The sequence below is a fragment of the Hippopotamus amphibius genome, chromosome 8, assembly GCF_030028045.1.
Source record: "Hippopotamus amphibius kiboko isolate mHipAmp2 chromosome 8, mHipAmp2.hap2, whole genome shotgun sequence".
In the NCBI taxonomy this organism is placed as follows: Eukaryota; Metazoa; Chordata; class Mammalia; order Artiodactyla; family Hippopotamidae; genus Hippopotamus; species Hippopotamus amphibius.
The window spans coordinates 7,401,504-7,420,521 of NC_080193.1; the positions used below are offsets into that span (position 1 = coordinate 7,401,504).

General features: G+C 47.7%; 1 protein-coding gene across 1 annotated transcript in view; it reads right to left on the reverse strand.

The window, feature by feature from the left end:
- SEZ6L (seizure related 6 homolog like) overlaps positions 1-19,018 on the reverse strand; it is a 129,826-nt gene that overhangs the window by 42,320 nt on the left and 68,488 nt on the right. Inside the window, exons 7-9 of the mRNA XM_057746458.1 lie at positions 16,563-16,729; positions 16,006-16,200; positions 14,064-14,202 (exon numbers count right to left, since the gene is read on the reverse strand). Of these exons, the coding sequence (XP_057602441.1) occupies positions 14,064-14,202; positions 16,006-16,200; positions 16,563-16,729 (501 nt within the window). The remainder of the gene's footprint in view (positions 1-14,063; positions 14,203-16,005; positions 16,201-16,562; positions 16,730-19,018) is intronic.

Consider the following 19,018-nt stretch of genomic DNA (forward strand, 5'->3'; position numbering starts at 1 on the left):
ACAGAGTATGTGATAAAATCAGCGTTAAACTGGTTACTCGGTCTGGGTGGCTTTATTTTATTGGAATGAGGTTTCTGTTATGGTTCTGGAAATATTTTAAAAGAGTCTGGGAAGGATGCTTAAGAAACTGGTATAGCGTTTGCCTTGAGGGAGGGGGCTGTTTGCTGGGGAAGGGTGGGAAACTTGACTTTCATAGCACACCCTTTGGTAACTTTGGGTTTTGAATCATGTGAATGTTTTACCTTTTCAATGGCTTTCACTAGGATCTAGAAAGCCAAAGAGGTGAGGATGGAATGCAAATCTGAATCTGACACACATTAGCAAGTATATTTTCTCTTGGACAGCAGAGGGCAGTGTGCGCCCAAGCAAGGTATAGGTTGCATTCCTCTGCAGGGCGCCCCCGCCTCCCCACCCTTTCCCCAACCAAGCAGGACCCCGGAAGTGGGGAAAAGGTGGCAGGTGAGCTTTGTTAACTGTTGAGCTACAGTTAACATTCCACTGAAGGCACAGAAAGAAATGATGGGCGCCTTGCTTTTCTTTATTCCTTTTCCAACAAACATCTGACCCTTGCTTAGAAATCTTGCCTTCGAAAGTCTTTCCTAAGCAGTATTCATAAGGCGATTTTAGGTAGACAAACATATTTAGAAATGTCTAATGATTATGTATTTACTTAAGTGTGAATTAGAAAAATATATAAATATATGGTTTGCACATCCAGCTTCTAATTTCACGGGCATTATTTTGCTTAGAGGAAGGCAAGCGAGAAAGGCAAGCCAATTTAGAGGGAGAAATAAAAAGCAGCTGGTAACAGAATTGGATGGTGGAAATAGCAAAAATTAGCCCACAGAATGCAGCTCAGTTTATCAGCCTTCCAAGACTTCCATGAGGTCTCACACATCTCCGGATACCAGGTCCTCTGTAGCCCCTAGACCTGCCTTAGCCAGGCTGCTCCTCTGTATCCAGAATGCATCTCCTCTCTTCTCTGCTTAACATCAATTTATAGGTCCCTCCGTGCTTCCTAAGCCCTCCTGCATTTACGGCCGTGTAATAACCAGCCAAGGCCTTCACAAGGCTTCCTCAGTGCCAGGAGCTGCTCTCAGCACTTTAGATGCACCATTTTACTTTATCCTCAGACAAACCCTCTAAGGACTACTATGCTTACCTGTTTCACAGATAAGCAAACTGAGGCACCCAGTGGTAAACAAACACACTGAAGCTCAAACAGCTGATCACACAGGAGAGCCAGAGTCTACACCCATGTAGTTGGAAGGCAAGACCCCAGCACTGAACCACGGGACTCTACCTGCCTGTGTCAGCTCCCACGCCGGGCTGCAAGCTCCCAAAGGCACATCCCTGTATCCCTGGAGCCCAGCTCAGGGCTTGGCACAGGGGAAATAAATGTCATTTACATGGATGAATTATGGTGACTTTATCTCTTTTTTTTCAGGTGAGCAAACAGGCTCAGAGGGATTCAATGACTTTCCCAAGAAAACACCATCTTGCAATCAAGGCAAGACCTCCATGGAACAGCGGAGATTGGTGATTAAATACACCACAGGATTTAAATAAGGGAAAGGAAAGGAGCAGAACCCATAAATGCAGTTTTAAGTGCAACAAAACTTTTATAAAACACGTACAATTTTTTTTCTGAAGGTCTTAAAAAAAGACCTGTTTAGAATTCCTTTGTGTCCATTTTCTCACCGTATCCCCTCAGCCAAATGGTGAGGTGTTCCGAGAAAATGCCCTAATCCCATTTCACAGAAGAGTAAACTGAGCCCAGAAAGCCCCAGATCCCAAGGTCTCTGCTCCTTCACAAAGCCGCACAGCCAGCACCAGGTGCTCCTCAGCGCGGTGGAATTGCTGAGGGCCCTTTGGCCCAGTGCTAATTTGGTTTCAATTTAATTTGATAAAATGGCAGGCGGGACAAGAAACCATGTCACCTCCAGGGAGGGCAGAGAAAACCAATCTCTTCGGCTTCCTAAAAGGACCCATTAAAGCATAAAAAATGAACAGTTTTCTCATTTCCTTCTCTGTCCTTCCCTGTTTCTTTTCCTTCCTTCCTCTCTTTCCTTTCTCCTTTCTCTCCCAGATATCTGCCAAGCACCTTGCCTGTGTCAGGCTCAGACCCAGCTCTCACCCAGTCCTGTCTGCACATGAGAATCTCTGGGGAGATTTAGAAACTCCCAATAATGTCCAGGCTGGACCCCAGGCCAATCAGACCCTCAGCATCTCTGGGGGTGGGTCCTGGGCATCACTGTTGCTGAAATTCCCCAGGAGGTTGTGCCTGCAGCCAGGACTGAAAGCCGCTGCCCTGCAGGTTTCAACGTGGGTGAGACCCTGTCTCTGTTCTGCCTTCTTTTGCTCCACTTTTCTCCCCCTCTCGACCAACTCCCCCTCTAACCCCCAAAGAGGAAGAGAAGAAGAAAGAGACCCTCTCCCTGGGCGTGCCTCTCCTCTGGGACCCCATTACAGGCTGAACTGCCGCCTCATCCCTGGACTGAGTCATCTCAGAACACAGCAGGCAAAGCTCAAGCAGGGTCAATGACAATGCACTTCATACTCAGCACTGTGGACCAGAAGCAAACCCAACAACACTTTTTAGCTGCTTTCCCGGGAAAGCAGAAAGAAATCAGTCCTCAGCCACCCTGGTGTTTGGAGAGGCAGTGCTAAGAGAATGCACTCTGGTTTTCAAATCCTAAGTGTGCTGGTTTCTAGCTGGGTGACCTTGAGAAAGTGACTTAACCTCTCTGATCCTCAATGGGGATAATATCGTTGAAAGCTGTAAATAACATAATCAGTGCCAGGAATTCAATTAACAGTGCATTTTTTTTGTCTTTGAAAAAATATATTTAAGATGAACTACAAAGCCTGCTCAGGGGAGAGCGGGTGTAGTGGCAGGAGATCTTATTGAGAGCCTCCAACTCCCACCACTTCTCTGCTCTGTGACCATGGACAAGTCGCTTGCCCAGCCTGGGCCTCAGTTTCCGCATTTGAAAATCTCAGAATCCACGAATTGTAAAAAAAAAAAAAAATTAACAACAGCCACAGTTTCCTTCTGCTTTATGCTTTCCTTCTACTCAGAATGTCAGACCCCCACGTTCTCTGCCCCCTCCTTCGACAGCAGTTGAGAGAAGGATTTGGGAATTCAAGGATTCAGACACAGGCTGGTGAAGCCTGGGTTTCCCAGACCCAAGGGTGGCCCTTCCCAGATTCTCCTGTGTGGAGATGCCCACATCTCTCCCTCTTGCTGGATATGAGTTTCCCCAAATTTACAAAATTAGTGGTGGGACCAGAGGCCTTCTTCCTCTTAGGAGCTCTAAGTCGGGGTGAAAAAGCTGACCTGGAGAGAGTGTAATTACAGCATAATTAAATTAGCGCTTGATTAAGGGTGGATGGGGATTTATGTGTGCGTGTGTGTATGCTGTGTGTGTGTGATCTGTACGTGGTGTGTGTGATGTTTGTGCTGTGTGGTGTGTGTGGTATGTACGTGTTGTGTGTGTTTGTGGTGTGTGTGTGTGTGTGTGTGATATGTGTGTACGTGTGCACACATGCATGCGCACACACACGTGTGCAGAGGGAGGTGGGCCCAGGGTTCAGCATCACTGGAGGAAGATGTTCCGAGCTGTCGCCAGGCAGAAGCTGACAGCTGCCGGATACATGTCCCCTGTCACTCCGAATCCCCGTCACGACACGTACTCTTGAAAGCATCACCTTGTACAGCCTGGCATGGCTCGTCTGAGCTGCCAAAACACTCCCCATGCAACCCAGTGCAGGCTCGGGGAGGGGCAGGACCTGTCCTCCAGGAAATAAAAGGAACCGTTTAGAACCTCGAGGGCTCACCTGAGCTCTCCCCGGAGGCTCGAGATGGGTGGGCAGGGGCTCCCTGGGCCGGGCCATCCCAGGACCATGCTCAGGGTCTCTGCCCCCGCCTGGCTGCCTGACCTCTCCTCTCCCCCCTGCCCCTTGCCAGAGTGCGCTGTCTAAACCACAGGTCTGACCGTGACGCTGGCCTGTTCAAAGTCTGCAGGGAGGCTGGCTGCCATCAGCACAGTGTGGTCCCACTACCTGTGGCGGGGCAGGGAGATGATGCAGGACAGGGGCTCAGCGGCAGACAGCCAGGTCCACCCTGGCAGCCACCGAACCCTCCAAGCATGTGTCCTCAGCTGTGATACGGGGAACATCATCGCAGGAACTCACTGGGTATTTAGAGCATTAAGTAAGTTGACAGAGGTGATTTGCTCAGAAGAGTTTGACATGCAGTGAGTTACTGTTATCTCCAGGCCTTGGATATCCTAGCACAATGCCAGGTGCACGGTGGGTCCAAACTAAGCGCTCACTCACTGGAGAGTAGGTGCTGGGACCACTACAAGTTAGAGAGTCATCAGGTGTCAGATCCAATTGCATCTGAAGGTCATGGGCTCCTAGGTGTGCACCAGAAAGGTGGGGTCCAGCTCAAGACAGGGGGCAGTCCCCTCCCACAGCTGCAAACACCAAGGCTGGGAAGAGCCTGCCACAGCTGAGGAGTGGAAAATGGCATGTGCTGGGGGAGGACCTGTCCTAGGGCGTGTGTTTCCAAGTTACCACTGACCTCAACAGTTGGAAAAAGGGGAGTACTCAATAAGGTAGAGCACCTGAATGAAGCCTCTTCCTCCCTCAGTGTCAAACCCAAATCCATGGTCAGAGACAACCACTGTGTGTGTGTGTAGCTGTATAATGGAGCTCAACTTGTGTACACGTAATGAAAGGAATTAATCACCCTCATCATCAGAGCTGCCAGTTAAACTACTGAGTGTGTACACAGTATCAGGTCCTTACCAAGAGTTTCATCTTCCCAGGGACTCTAAGAGGTGGGTACTACAGTATTATCCTCCTTTTAAAGACAGGAAACTGAAGCTCAGAGAAGTAAAGTGGCTTATCCAAGGTCATACAGCCAATACGTAGAAGAGTTAGGACCCGAACTCAAGACTTCCTACCACAGGCAAAAAAAACCTTCTCCTCTTCCTGAAAAAAACTCAGGATCTTTCCAGAGTTCCTCCCACATGTTGGAAGCATCAGGCAGAGAAAGAAACATTTTCTGAGGCTTCTTTATGCCAGGCACAAAGCCCTGCGTAGAAATCTTGTCTCCTTCACTTCCTAGCTGTGGGACTATAGGCAAGTTACTTCACTTCTCTGAGCCTCGGTTTCCTCATCAGTAAAATGGGGATAATGATGGCTACCTCCTAAGGTCAGTTGTGCACAGGGATGTCATTTGGAGCTTTGAACTGGGACCAGGAGACCCAAGTTCTAACCCCTACTCTTCTCTGGCTGAGGTAGCTTGAGTGCGAAAATGATTTCAAAGCTCTGCCCCTCTGTGTCCAGACCCTTTGCAGGAAGGCTTCCAAGCATCTGCCACCAAGAGGTGGAGTCTGGTTCTCCACCCCCTGAATCTGGTCTGGCCCTTGCTTTGTGATTCACCATAGGATACGGCAGATGATGCTGAGAACATTCCTAGTCTAACCTCACTCAAGAGGCCTTGAATGCTTCTGCTCATGGTTGTGGACCCCTGGCCAGTCACTCGGGCTCAGGAAGGAGACTGAGCTAGCTGTTGGATGATGAGAGACACGTGGAGCAGAGGTGAGCCATCCAAGGCTAGGGCTGCCTACACTGCCTGACAGCCAACCCACCCCAAACACATAAGAAAGGCTAGCCACGATCCACGGAGCCACCTACCTAACCCACAGCTGCCCACAGACACAGGAGTGAGCTGGCTCAGACCAGAAGAACCACCTTGCTGACCTGTAGACTCATGAGAAATAATACAACTGAGTTTGGGGTAGTTTGTTATGCAGCAATAGCTGACTGATAGAACGGTCTTGGGACAGTCTTTTCCCATCTCCTTGACCACAGTTTCCTCATCTGCAACAGGATGGAATTTGGGCTCTATGAACTGTGCTGTTCCTTCTCAGATTCCCTAGAATGTTTGGCTCTGGGGAAATCCCTTCTCCCTCCACCAATGGATTGGAAGGCTTTCATTTCTATTGTGGCCATTTCTCCCATGACTTCTGCTGGTGTCTGGATATCTGTCCTCCTGGGGGGCTGCCCTCAACTCCTGACTCTCCCTTCTTGCCTGGCTCTAGAGCTGAGTTCTTCCCGCCCAAAGCAGCTATATCTCTGTTTGATGGACGGAAGTGCCTCTGGACAGGCACTTAATTTTTAGGGCTTGGAATTAACTTAGCACAGAACAGGCTGGCAGCAGCTGAAGAGGAATATTCCACAGCTATCAATCATATGGTTACTGGGGTTTGTTACTAGGTTCTTTTATTTCCTGGTTAGAGGACTGTGCTGGGGCCCATGAACAGGGAGAGATGTGGGGCTGTGCCCTACAGTGGAGCCAAGAAACACAAGCTGGAGCTTGGCTGAAATTTTGTTCTTCCAGAAACGTGTATATTTGTAATAGATGTCCAGGAAATGGGGGGGGGGCACCTCTCTGAGCCTCGATTTCTTCTTCTGTAAGATGGGGCAAGGGATTTCTCCCTTGCAGAGCACCTCATTACCATTTACTGTGTGGTTATAACACTGGCTTTGGCCTCAGAGACCTGGGTTCAAATCCTGACTTGGCCTCTTTCTAGCTGTGTGACCTTGAGCAAGAGACTTCACCTCTTTGAGCCTCAGTTTTCCCATCTGTGAAATGGGGGTAATCATCATGTTATCATATAGGTTTCTTGGTGAGTGTTAAATGATTTAACACAGGGAAAGCACTTAGTGCCTGGCAAACAGTAAGTGCTCAATGAATTTAGATGTTGATTTGATCCTGATAACTGCCATCATCATTCATGAAATAATTCCTGCCAAGTGTTCAGCCTAAAATCCGGCATATATGGATGACTATTTGCCATTTAATGCCAGAAACCTTACTAAGAACTTTACATGCTGTTTAATTAACATACTCACCATCTCTCTCTTTTATTCAACAAATATTTATTGAGCACTTACTGTGTGCCAGGCCCTGGGGATAAAGTAAACAAAACATCCCATTGTGAGACAGGGATCACAGCCTTCAGTCATCTGCCTGGGGCCACAGAGTCAGTGCGCAGCACAGCCAGGTTTTAAAGGCAACTCTTTTTGACTCTAGAACCTTCGTGTCTCCTCTGGCATGTGGCATCTTCAAGGTTGTGGCCCCTGGGCTCAGCTCTTGTGGCCTCACTCAGACTATGTTTCAGGTCATAACTCTGACTTGCTGTGTGATGCTGGGCAAGTTACCTTCCCTCTCTGTGCTGCTCCCAGCTCTTCCATTCTAGAATGCCTTCTGGAACCATTCCTTAGTTCTTTTATTCACCTTCCTATGTTTTACATTTTGAAAGAGCAAGAGTGAGAGAGTAGAGATTTGAGAAATACTGAAGGATGTAAGATGCATGCTCAGCTGCGTTTTAGGGTAAGTGGCAAATTCCTGATGGAGCTGGGAGGTACGTGGTGAGGTTAGGAACTAGGTATTTGGGGTGCAAAGGAGGTTTAACCTGGGGGCTCCTGACTCATCTTATGCACCCACCCCTTCTCACCTACAATACTGACAACTCAAGGCACAGGGTTCTAATTTAGGCTGCAACTTGGGCATCCACTGGTGCCTACTGGTCACTATAACGCTGCTGGAGTCCTTTGCTCACAGGGGCCCCTTGGGAAATGCCCTTCCCCCATTACAGTTTGACCAGTGGACACTCTTCAGAATCCTGCTTGGCTGTCATCCTCTCTGTGACATTTCCACACACATGCAGAGATAAATCCAGTGCCCCATAATGCCCCACCGCACCTCCCCCCCAAACTCTCCCAGCCACAGCACTTTGCCTGCATCTCGCCGGGTTGTCTGTTTATGGCCCTACTTCCCTTCTTGACCTTTGAGTTGCTGGAGGCCTGGGAGCCTTCCTGCTTCATCACTGAAGCATACAGCTGGTGCCCCCAAAGGCTGTTCAAGTCAGTGAAAGTGGGGGCTACGGTGTGAGCACAAACCCTGGCTCTGTCCTTCACAAGCTGTGTGACCTGAGGAAGCCGCTTCACCTCTCTGTGCTGTCATCTCCAAATCCAGAAAGCGGTGATGATAACAGCAGCCTCACGCGGATTCCTGGCAACGGTAGTCTTCATTGACGAAGTGCCAACTACGTGCCAGACCCCACGTGATGTGCTTTGCATACATTATCTCTAAATGTGGGTACTTACCCCTCTGTAATTATCTCTCCTCACATTAGTGCTCATTTATGTAATTATTAACTCTACGTAATAATGTTCATGTTCATTATTGCTGCATTAAACGATGCAGCTCAGGGCCTAGCACACAGTAGGTCTTTCATAAATGATGACTAATTAGAACCATTATCCTAACGCCCACAGCATCAACTGACCTGCCCAGAAGATGAGGGGGAGAAAAGTCCCCTCTCGCCTGGCACACACGGCCGATGTCCTCATGACTCAGCAAACATTCCAGCACCTACTGTGGGCCACCTACCCAGCTCAGTCAGCAGTGCAAACTCCTTCCCCTTCGCCGATGTGATAAATAACAATTGCAAACACTTAGGCCACGTGAGGGGCCCCGAGGATGGAATTATTTTTACTATCAAACCCAAATTGGTTTACTAAAACTGTCAGCGGAAACCAAGCAAGATAAATTAAACCCAGCAGCTCCTGGGCCTCACATATTCCTTGCTGGTGAGATGCTATTTTCACTCCGTCAGTGGGAGGCAGGGGGGTGCCAGGTTCAGATGCGGCTCTGCCAGGCGTGTGCCAGGGTTTGCTGGGGAGAGCCGCGGGCTGGGGACCCAAGGGCTCAGCTCCCTCCTGCAAGCTTTAATACGGTTAGCTGCCTAAACTCCTTCCACTGCTGCCCGGTTTGAGCAAGTCCAGACTCCCTGATGTGGCCTTCAAGGCCCTGCCTGATTCCACTGCTTCCTTGTTGATGTTGCACCTCCTGTATCTCTGAGCTCCAGACACAAAGGCCTTCCTCCAGCTCCTCTCGTGGGCTGGTGGAGACCCCAGACCCTGGAGACATGGCAAGAAGAGTTCAAATGCCAGCTGTGATCATAGTCACTCTTCTACTTCTGTGAGCCTCAGTTTACTCATCTGTAAAATGGAGATAATAAGAGGACCTACTGCATGTGCTTGTTGTGAAGATGCCTGGGATCTGAAAGCCTGGGATGTATTAAGTGCTCAGGATATATTCCATATTATTGACAGATAATAAGAGAGTCACGCTTTCCTACTTCTGGACCTTAGCATTTGCTGTTCCTCTTGGTTGGAACACTGTTCCCTCCATCTTTGTCCATCTTCTATATGTCCTTCGGTCTCAATTCAGCATAGATCAGGGGTTTTCTACTTTGGCACTACTGACATTTTAGGTCAGCTAATTCTTTGTGTGGGGGGCAGGGGCTGCCCTGTGCATTGCAGGACGTTTAGCGGCATCTCTGGACTCTCCCCAGTAGATGCCAATAGAACATACCCCTCCCCCCGCAACCAACTGCTAAAATTACAAATGCCTCCAGACATTGCAAAGTGTCCCTGGGGGCAAAATTGTCCCCAGTTGAGAACTGCTCATTTAGAAAAGTTGCTTTTTCTCCATGTCCTGCTAATTTAGATAAGAGTGTTAGGGGACATCTCAGAGGAGGTGATACGGGAGCAGAGACCTGCAGGAAGCTCGGGAGTGAGCGATGCAGATATTCAAAGCAAAGCATCCCACGGTGGGGTGGAGAGGGGGTGGTAGGAGGCAGCCAGTGCAAAGGCGCTGGAGTATGTTTATAGACCAGGGAGGGGGCCAGTGTGACCAAAAGGAGAGACCAAGGAGGAGAGTGGAAAAAAGTGAAGCAGGAGCTGTAACCAGGACCAGATCACATAGGGCTTTTGTAAGAACTTCGGCTTTTGCTCTGAATAGAATGAGGTGCTATTGCAGGGTTTGGAGCAGAGCATGATGTGATCACCCAGGGTGCTGGGTTAAAAACAGCCCCCAATGGGACAAAAGCAGAAGCAGCGAGACCAGGGAGGATGAGACAGTGGCAGTTCAGACCGTGGTGGTGGTGGCGGTGGGGATGTCAGAGGTGCTTGAACTCCGGGCAGATTTTAACTCTTGAATAGAATCCACAGGATGTACTGAGGCCCTGGGTACAGGTGTAGGAGAGAGGGGAGAATCCAGTTCACAGGGAGTGTGCTGGAGCCAGTGGCTCCAAATGTTAAATGTCCAGGCATTTGGTGATCTGTTGGCGTTGTGCTGGTTGCTTGAAATTGGCCACAATGGGAGTATTTACACCATGGTAATTGGCAAATGCTACAAATTAGGGAGCTGCTCCCCACCCCACTTGCCAAGAAGAGCTGTTGTTAAACCTTGACCAGTGTTCTCCTGCTCTAGAATAACTCCACGTCTTTCGGGTCTGAGCAGCTGGCAGGATGGGTGACTCCCTTCTGAGATGGGAAGATGGGGCAAAACAGGTTTGGAGAAAGAGAATCAAGGGTTTAAGTCTGGGGACACTTCGTTGGAGATGTCGCTTAGACATCCAATAAGAGGAAAGAAGGCAGGGGAGATAAACTGAACATAGTAGGTGCACCTTCCTCCTAGGATGGCTGAGGAGCAAACTAACGTTTGGAAAGAACCTTGCAAACCTCAATGAAGAAAATGGCTTTCTTCACCACCTCCATGAGCAAGGACCTTAACCACTGTCTGGACTTGTGGTCCCTCACATCTGAATCTGGCCAGCAGATACTTTCGGGAGGGAGGAGGCATTATTTTAATAAATTAAGTTTATATTAGAGGAATGCAAATCAAAACTACCATGAGGTACCACCTCACAATGGTCAGAATGGCCATGACTAAAAAATCTACAAATAACAAATGCTGGAGAGGGTGTGGAGAAAAGGGAACCCTCCTACACTGTTGGTGGCAATATAAATTGGTATAGCCATTATGAAGAAGAGTATGGAAGTTCCTCAAAAAGCTAAACATATAGATACCATATGATCCAGCAATCCTACTTCTGGGCATATATCCAGATAAAACTATAATTCAAAAAGATACGTGCACCCCACTGTTCATAGCCACGCTATTCATGATAGCCAAGACATGGAAGCAAGCTAAATGTCTATCAACAGATAACAGATAAAGAAGATGTGGTACATATATACACTGTAATACTACTCAGCCATAAAAAAGAATGAAGTAATTGCAGCGACACGGATGGACCTAGAGATTCTCATACTAAGTGAAGTAAGTCAGAAAAAGAAAGACAAATAGCATATGATATCATTTATATGTGGAATCTAAAATATGACACAAATGAACTTATCTACGAAACCAAAACAGACTCACAGATATAGAGAACAGACTTGTGGTTGCCAAGGAAGGGGGAGGGGAGGGATGGACTGGGAATTTGGGGTTAGCAGATGAAAACTATTATATAGAGAATGGATAAACAACAAGGTTCTACTGTATAGCACAGGGATCTCTATTCAATATCCTGTGATAAATCATAATGGAAATGAATACGGAAAAGAATATATATATACACACACACGTACATATATATACATATACGCATATATATACACACATATATGTATATATGTACACATATATGTACATTTATATATAACAGAATCACTTTGCTGTATGCCAGAAACTAACACAACACTGTAAATCAACTGTACTTTAATAAATTTTTTAAAAAATGAATTTAAATGATGTTAGGTGGGGATGTAGTTCCCAGTTCCACACCCCCATCCCACATTATCTCACACTAGTCCCAATTCCCATTTTATACTACTCATCTGACCCTGCAGGAGTCAGTGTTTGCATCCTCTCTGTTCAAGGCAACCTATCCCTTTGCAGAGAAGGACTGTGAAGCCCAGAGAGGCTGGGTGATGGGTCCAGGGTTGATCAGGGATCGCTGTCAGGGCACAGAGGAGGGAACCCAGGGGTGCTCCCTCCCAGCCAACACTCACATCTAGAGTTGCCAAGGTAATCAGAAGAAAGTCTGCCCCCCTGAGAGGGTTCCTTTCTTGATGCTAATGCCAGTGGTGGCCTGGCTTTGGGGAAGGATTTCTGTTTAAATGCTCCAGTTTCCTGGATGGGCTTTCCCGTCGCAATGGGCTGCCCTGTTGCATGCTTTGCAGTGGAAATAAAACCCCATCCAGGGTCAAGATGAAGGTTAATTGAATATTTGATGCCTGGAGGGGATGAAAGCAGGGTTCCCATTTTCCCGTTTCCTCTTCCAGGCCTCTGACACCGAGGGGAGATGTGGGCCAGTCTTAGTGAAGCAAAACCACCCGTACGGGATGCATGCCGTGAGGAGAGGATGCTGAGCTGGGCAGAAGGAGGGGGACCAAAGACCATGTCCTGCAGCATGCCTTCTCCACAAGAGAAGCTAGGACCTCAGGAGCTGATTTCCTCTTCTCCTGGCTGAAGACTGAGGCGGTTTGCTCAGCCACTTCCGGTGGTGGGGTGCTCATCAACTGGGGCCATAAATTCACATTTGTTGTGAGGGCAATGGGGAGCCACAGAAGGCTTCCTGGAGGAAGCAGCTTCAGAACAGAGTTTCCTACCACCAGAAAACTACCAGAGCTCATCAGTGAGTTCTGTAAAGTTGTAGGATATGAAATTAATACACAGAAATCTGTTGCATTTTTATACACTAACAACAAAATATCAGGAAAAGAAATTAAGGAAACAATCCCATTTACCACTGCATCAAAAAGAATAAAATACCTAGAAAATCAACCTACCTAAGGAGGCAAAAGATCTGTAGTGCGAAAACTATAAGACACTGATGAAAGAAACTGAAGATGACACAAACAGATGGAAAGATATACTGTGTTCTTGGGTTGGAAGAATCAAAATTGTTAAAATGACTGTACTACCTAAGGCAATCTACAGATTCAGAGCAATCCCTATCAAATTACCAATGGCATTTTTTCACAGAACTAGAACAAAAAATTTTAAAATTTGTATGGAAACACAAAAGACCCTGAATAGCCAAAACAATCTTAAGAAAGAACGGAGCTGGATGAATCACAATTCCTAACTTCAGATTATACCACAAAGCTACAGTAATCAAAACAGTATGGTACTGGCACAAAATCTTGCAAATAATACCCTTCCTGCCAGGCTCCTCTGCAATGCCAGGCAGCACCCAAGTCATGCTTCCCAGCCAAGTGGGTTTCTACTTCAGGCTTGAAGGGAGAGCTGACCCCCAGAGGTCTGGATGACTCCCAGGCTACATCCAGACAGGCTCTGCCAAACCTGGCATTCCTCCACTGTCTCAGCCACATGTCTGGGTCTGCTGCAAAGCCCTTTCTTCCGCTTTTCTAGCCACCACTGTCTGTCTCTGTCCCTTTCTCCTGATTCTTGGGTAGGCAGGGAAAATTATGGATGGAGCATCTAATAGGTAACCCCACTGAGTATCGGAAACAGCCACACAGCCAGGTAAGTGCATTCATTACAGTATTTCTTCATTCAGCAAGCATTTTCTGAGCACCTATTTTGTGTCAGGCTCTGTATTAGACCCTGAAACAGAGACAGATCAGACCAGGTCCTGATTGCAAGGACCTTCTGATCTAGTTGAGAGAGACAGGAAAATAAACTACTGAGGTACAGAGCATACATGTTATACTTCCCTCCTCCTCCTGACCATACTAGCCATTTGGTCCTTTGAAAATGCTGTGCCTGCTCTGGCCACAGGGCCTTTGCATATTCTGTACCTTCTTGGATAGATTCACTCCAATTCATCCTTTAGTTCTGAGCTTTGTCAGATCCTCAGGGAAGGCTTTTCTGACCTTCTTCTTTATATCAAATCCCTGTTATAGAATCTCATGGCATCAGGCATCTTTCCTTACATTGCTTAACAAAGCCACATCGATGCAGTGCCTGTGTCCCTGCGCAACTGACTTTCCTGAAGATAGGGACTCTTTCTGGGTGTGTATCATGTTTTTGTTCCCCCACCATTGGGATCCCAGTTCCTTGTACAGTCCCTGACACACAGTAGATGCTTAATTACTATTGGAGCAATTTCTTCCCCAACTGGCTGGCCTGGGGTGGGGGTCCACCCATTGTAAACACTCACAACTGGATATCCAAGAAGATCCGTTTCTCCTCCCCTACATGGATCTTCCAGACACAATCTTCGCCTTCCACGTAGGGCTCTGGCCAGTTTGGGGACAGCACCACCCCAGCCACGGCAGAGAGCTCCCCACCACACATGGCTGTAAAAGACACAGACAGACACACACATACATTATTCATAAGGAAGCAGATATGGTATAACAGCTAAGCGTGTGGGCTATGAAGCCAGACAGTCCACACACGTGTGTGGAACGATTACATGAGGACTGGCCACCTGCCTCCTTTAGCTGAAGTTAGGCAAAGGTGGAGCAAGGACATTGTACTGTGGGTTTTGCACCCATGGATTCAACCGACAGGCAATCAAAAATATTAAAAAAGAAATTCCAGCAAGTTTCAAAAAGCAAAACTTGAATTTGTTGCTCACCGGCAACTATTCACATAGCGTTTACATTGCATTTAGGACATTCTCATAACATTTACACTGTATTTACAACTATTTACACAGTATTTACATTGCATTAGGGATCATGAGTAATCTAGAGATGATTTAAAGTATACGAAAGAATGTGCCCTTTTATATAAGGGACTTGAGCATCCATAGGTTTTGGTATCAGGGGGTTGGGGGTGGGGGTGTGTGTCCTGGAACCCATCCCTGGCTGATACGGAAGGATGACTGTAGTTCTTTCAGGACCAAGAACAGAGTTCAGAGTTTCAGGTGAATCCTTAACAGCCCTCCACTTGAGCAGGGTGAGTAGTGGCTGAGAGATGGTACGTTTGAGTCAGATGGACCTGGGTTCGAGTCTTACCTCTGCTACCAACAGCCTCTGTGACAAGACATGTAAGTTCATGAAGCCTCAGCTGCCTTCCTCTGTACAAGAGGGAGAAACATCAGTGCTGACTTCACTGGGTCATTCTGAGGCTTAACTGAGCTTGTGAATGTCAAACACAGCACAGCACCTGGCACAAGGTAAGCCTTCAGTAATTCTTAGTTAATTTTACTGTGGAAGGCCCTGGCTCTGAACTGGAAGTGGAGATGTGGCCGCACCTGGCACCTAGCCCTTTAAATTTCACCCTGTGTTTACCGCTTTGGAAAGTTCTCAATGTGGCAGAGGCCAAAGCACCAATAAATTCCGCTCTGTTAAACCAGCACATTTAATACAGGAATCAATCCCTCACCACGGCAAGGCTGTGATTTCACGCCAACCGCCAGCCAGGTGGCGGCTGTCAGAAGCCAGGCTCTGTTCATTACTCCACATTTCCCACATGGGTCCAGGCTTGGGGTGGCTCAGTGGCCTTGGACATGGAGAAATAGAGGAGGGCAGGGCATTGGGAGTTCATGTAGATGAGGGTTCCACAGAGCTGACATTGTAGAGAGGGGCTCAGAGCACAGGTCTCTGAGAACATAGAGAACTGAGTTCCATTTCCACCTCTGCCAATTACCCTCAGTGTGTTCTGAGGCATGTCACGTCACAGTTTGTTTCCTCATCTGTACATGGGACCAATAATAATATGCACCTCACAGGCCTGTAGTGAAGATTAAATCAGATAATGTGCAGAGTGCCTGCAACTCAGTTTTTTGTGCTCCTATTAACAACTGTTATTCTCATTATCATAATTATCATTAATCAGAGTCAGGGCTGCCATGTGCTGTTGGGTGGGTTGTGCACTGCACAAGTTTGCATAGCATAGGTAGGAGTTGAAATCCATGCAGCGATCTTCTTACCAAGCTGTGCACGATGGGGCCTTATGCCTGGAGGAAGAGTCAACTTTTCAATTTTATCCATTTTGTGATATTTCTCAAGGACCAGCAGCAAACCTGACCCAAAGGAGGGTGAGCCCCAGAAAGGGTTCTAATCCTAAAATCAGCATATAAGCTGGGCCTTTTCATCTGAAGGCATGGAGGGCCCTGCGGCACCCTGGGAGGAGGGCTGTGACCCACTCACCTCTGCACAGGGGCTCCGTGTCATTCCAGTACGGGTCCCGCACGTTGACGCACTCAATGATGGCCGGGCCCTGCTCCAGAGAGTGGCCAGGGTCGCAGGTAAACTCCACTATGGTCCCGATGTTATAGGTCGGGTCGGATGTGGTGAAGTTCCCATTCTGAATGTAGGGCTCATAGCAGTGGCCTTTCTCAAAGGCTGGGTCCAGGACACAAAAGAGGGCAGCCACTCAAATGAGTCAGGGTGGCTCACAGAGCTGTGTCTCAGAAGCAGGGGCCCCTCTTTCAGGGAAGCCCCAAGGAAAATGGGTTCTGCTGACCTCCTGCGGGCCCTTGGGCCATTCACTTGGCTTCTTGGGCCTCATTATTTTCATATCTAAAATGGGAACAAGGGCCCAACCCCACAGAGGTGGCCTTTGGAAGTCCAAGGGTTAGTCTAGGCATGGCTTCTTCCCCATCCTTAGCAGGTCAGACCTCTACCTCGCAGGACCTGGCCCCGCCATGCTTCCCCTGCTCCCACACCACCACCCCAGGAGAAGGGGCAGTCCCCAGGACCCTCACCCTCGAACCGGATGTTGAAGGCTGAGGCTGCCCGCGTCTGGCTGGACATGAATTCGATGCGGATGATGTGGCTGTCACTCAGCAGGCCCTCGAAGGGGACATTCTCGGTTTGGAGGGAGTCGTAGAGAAGAGCGGACTTGTTGGTCAGCCCGCTGTATACCATCATCCTGGCAGTGGGGAAGGAGACAAAGGTCAATGAGAGGTCTTCTCCGGTCGCTGGCCCACGGCAGCGGGAGGCGGATGCCGTGAGCACCCCTCCAGGGCTTCAATCCCAGACTCACATCCTGATTTTACCCCATACTCGCCCAGATACTCTGCTTCATCTAACTGAATTTATCTCCCTTTCTGTACAAGGCTTGTCCCAGACTCATGGATGGACTCAGAGCTTGTAAGAAAAGTGCTGTGTAAGATGTAATGACCAGATGAATTAATTGATACCAATTATTATCATTAATTGAGAAGCTGGGATGATTGGACTAATATCATTCCTGAAACACTGGAACATATAACCAGACAGAGTCCCGACTTTAAGTTCTGAGTTCTGTGACTTTGGACAAAAACACTTCACCCCACTGAGCTTCAGGTTCCTCATCTGTAAAATGGGTACAAGCACACCTACACCAGAGTGTGGCATTAGAGACCACGGGTATAAAGTGCTCAGGACAGAGCAGGTACGCAAGTCAAAGGACCAGGGATTGGACCCCTACCAGGCTCTGTCACGGATTCTCATCTCCTGAGAGCACGGTGTGTGGAGTCAGGAGTCCTGACTTCCTGACTCCGGTTCCCATTTCCCCACCCATTGCGGTTACACAAGTCTCAACACATCTTGGGCCTCAATATCCACAATTGTGAAAGGAGGGATCACAATGTCTTTCCTACCTGTCTTACAGGGGGACTTTGAGAACATGACAAGATAAACTGCCCTGAATGCTGGCATTCATTTTTACTGTTATTAAAACCCTTTGGTGCTTGACTCTTTGCTAGCCTGGGCTTTTTTTGTGGTTTTTTTTTTTTTGTTTTGTTTTTTTGGCTGCGCTACATGGCATGTTGGAACTTAGTTCCCCAACCAAGGATTGAACCCGTGCCCCCTACAGTGAAAGCGTGAAGTCTTAACTACTGGACCACCAGGGAATCCCAGCTGTGGCATTTTTAAAGAAGGTATGCAAAAATGGGGAAGAAACCAGTATACAAGTTGGATCACTTATTTTTACAGAATCATACACAGGCATGTTTAGTCCTTTGAGTTTTTTGTTTGTTTTTCACTGTGACCCATAAAAAGGGTTTATAGTAGGAATTTCTAATGTCACCAAAATGCATAAATGTTGGAGTCACAGTCGGTTCATTTTGCCATGTGTCCACTGTGGCTGGGATGAGGAGGGGGCTGGGGTAGAGGCCAAGGGCCATTCCCAGAGTGGGGAGGGGCCGCTACACAATCTTCTGATCCCTGCCGACTTTGTTGTATCTTAGGCGTCGTGCCCCAGGACTCCTCTTTCAGAGAACCGAAGCCTTTGGCAAAAAGGGTTGCTCGAGAGCAAACCCTCAGTAACTCAAAATCTCTAGTCAATTAATCTCCCCAAAATAGCAATTTCTAGTTCTGTTCTCTAAAAGAGTCTGAAACAGTAATAAGTTTTATCTCAAATCTATACATAGTCTATGGTCAAATGGGTTTGGAAAATGCCAGGTTAAATAAAAATTAAACATTTCCTCCCCCTCTGCAGGACTTGTCAGTGCCTTTACCAGCTAATGTGCATGAGTACTTTCCAAGACAGAGATTGGGTATATAGTGTCTCCCAAATGTGTTTGACCAGGGAACCCACCTTCTATGGTGCATATTATAGGACTTGAGTTTAGAAAGACTTTATTTTTTGGGGGGGTGGGGGGGTGGATCATGTTTAAAATCTTTCCTTTCTCTCCTCTACTCAAAATCCTTCCATGGCTCTCTATAGCTTATAGAAGCAGCCCGGAACCCAAAGCCCTTCAGAAGATGACCCCCATTTAACCTCTACATCTTTGCCCACCCCTGACTCCTGTTCTCCCTGTTTGGGCTACTCCACCCACCCACTGTATTTTGGGTTCCCTGATCGAATCTCTTTCCAAGGTTTAGGTCAAGGTCCCATTTCTTACATGGAGACATATCTAGCTCTAAGCTCTTGCAACGCTGGTAATTTTCCTCATTAAAGTCCATGGACAGATAAAGTTAATTTCTCTTTTCTTCTTAGCATAATGAGTGTCTTCATTGTGTGTGTGTGCGCCCGCGCGCACTGACCTTTAACCTTGAACTACTCCAAACTACTTTACCTACTGACACACGTGAGAACTGCTTTTCCCCGGTGGGAATGTCGACTCCTACCTTTCATAAGCCATTGCAGGGCCCCACAGAAACTCCGAGTGAAAACTACAGTGTCCGTGTGTCTGTTTGGCTCGTTTAACAGGATTTCATAAACTTTCAGAAAATA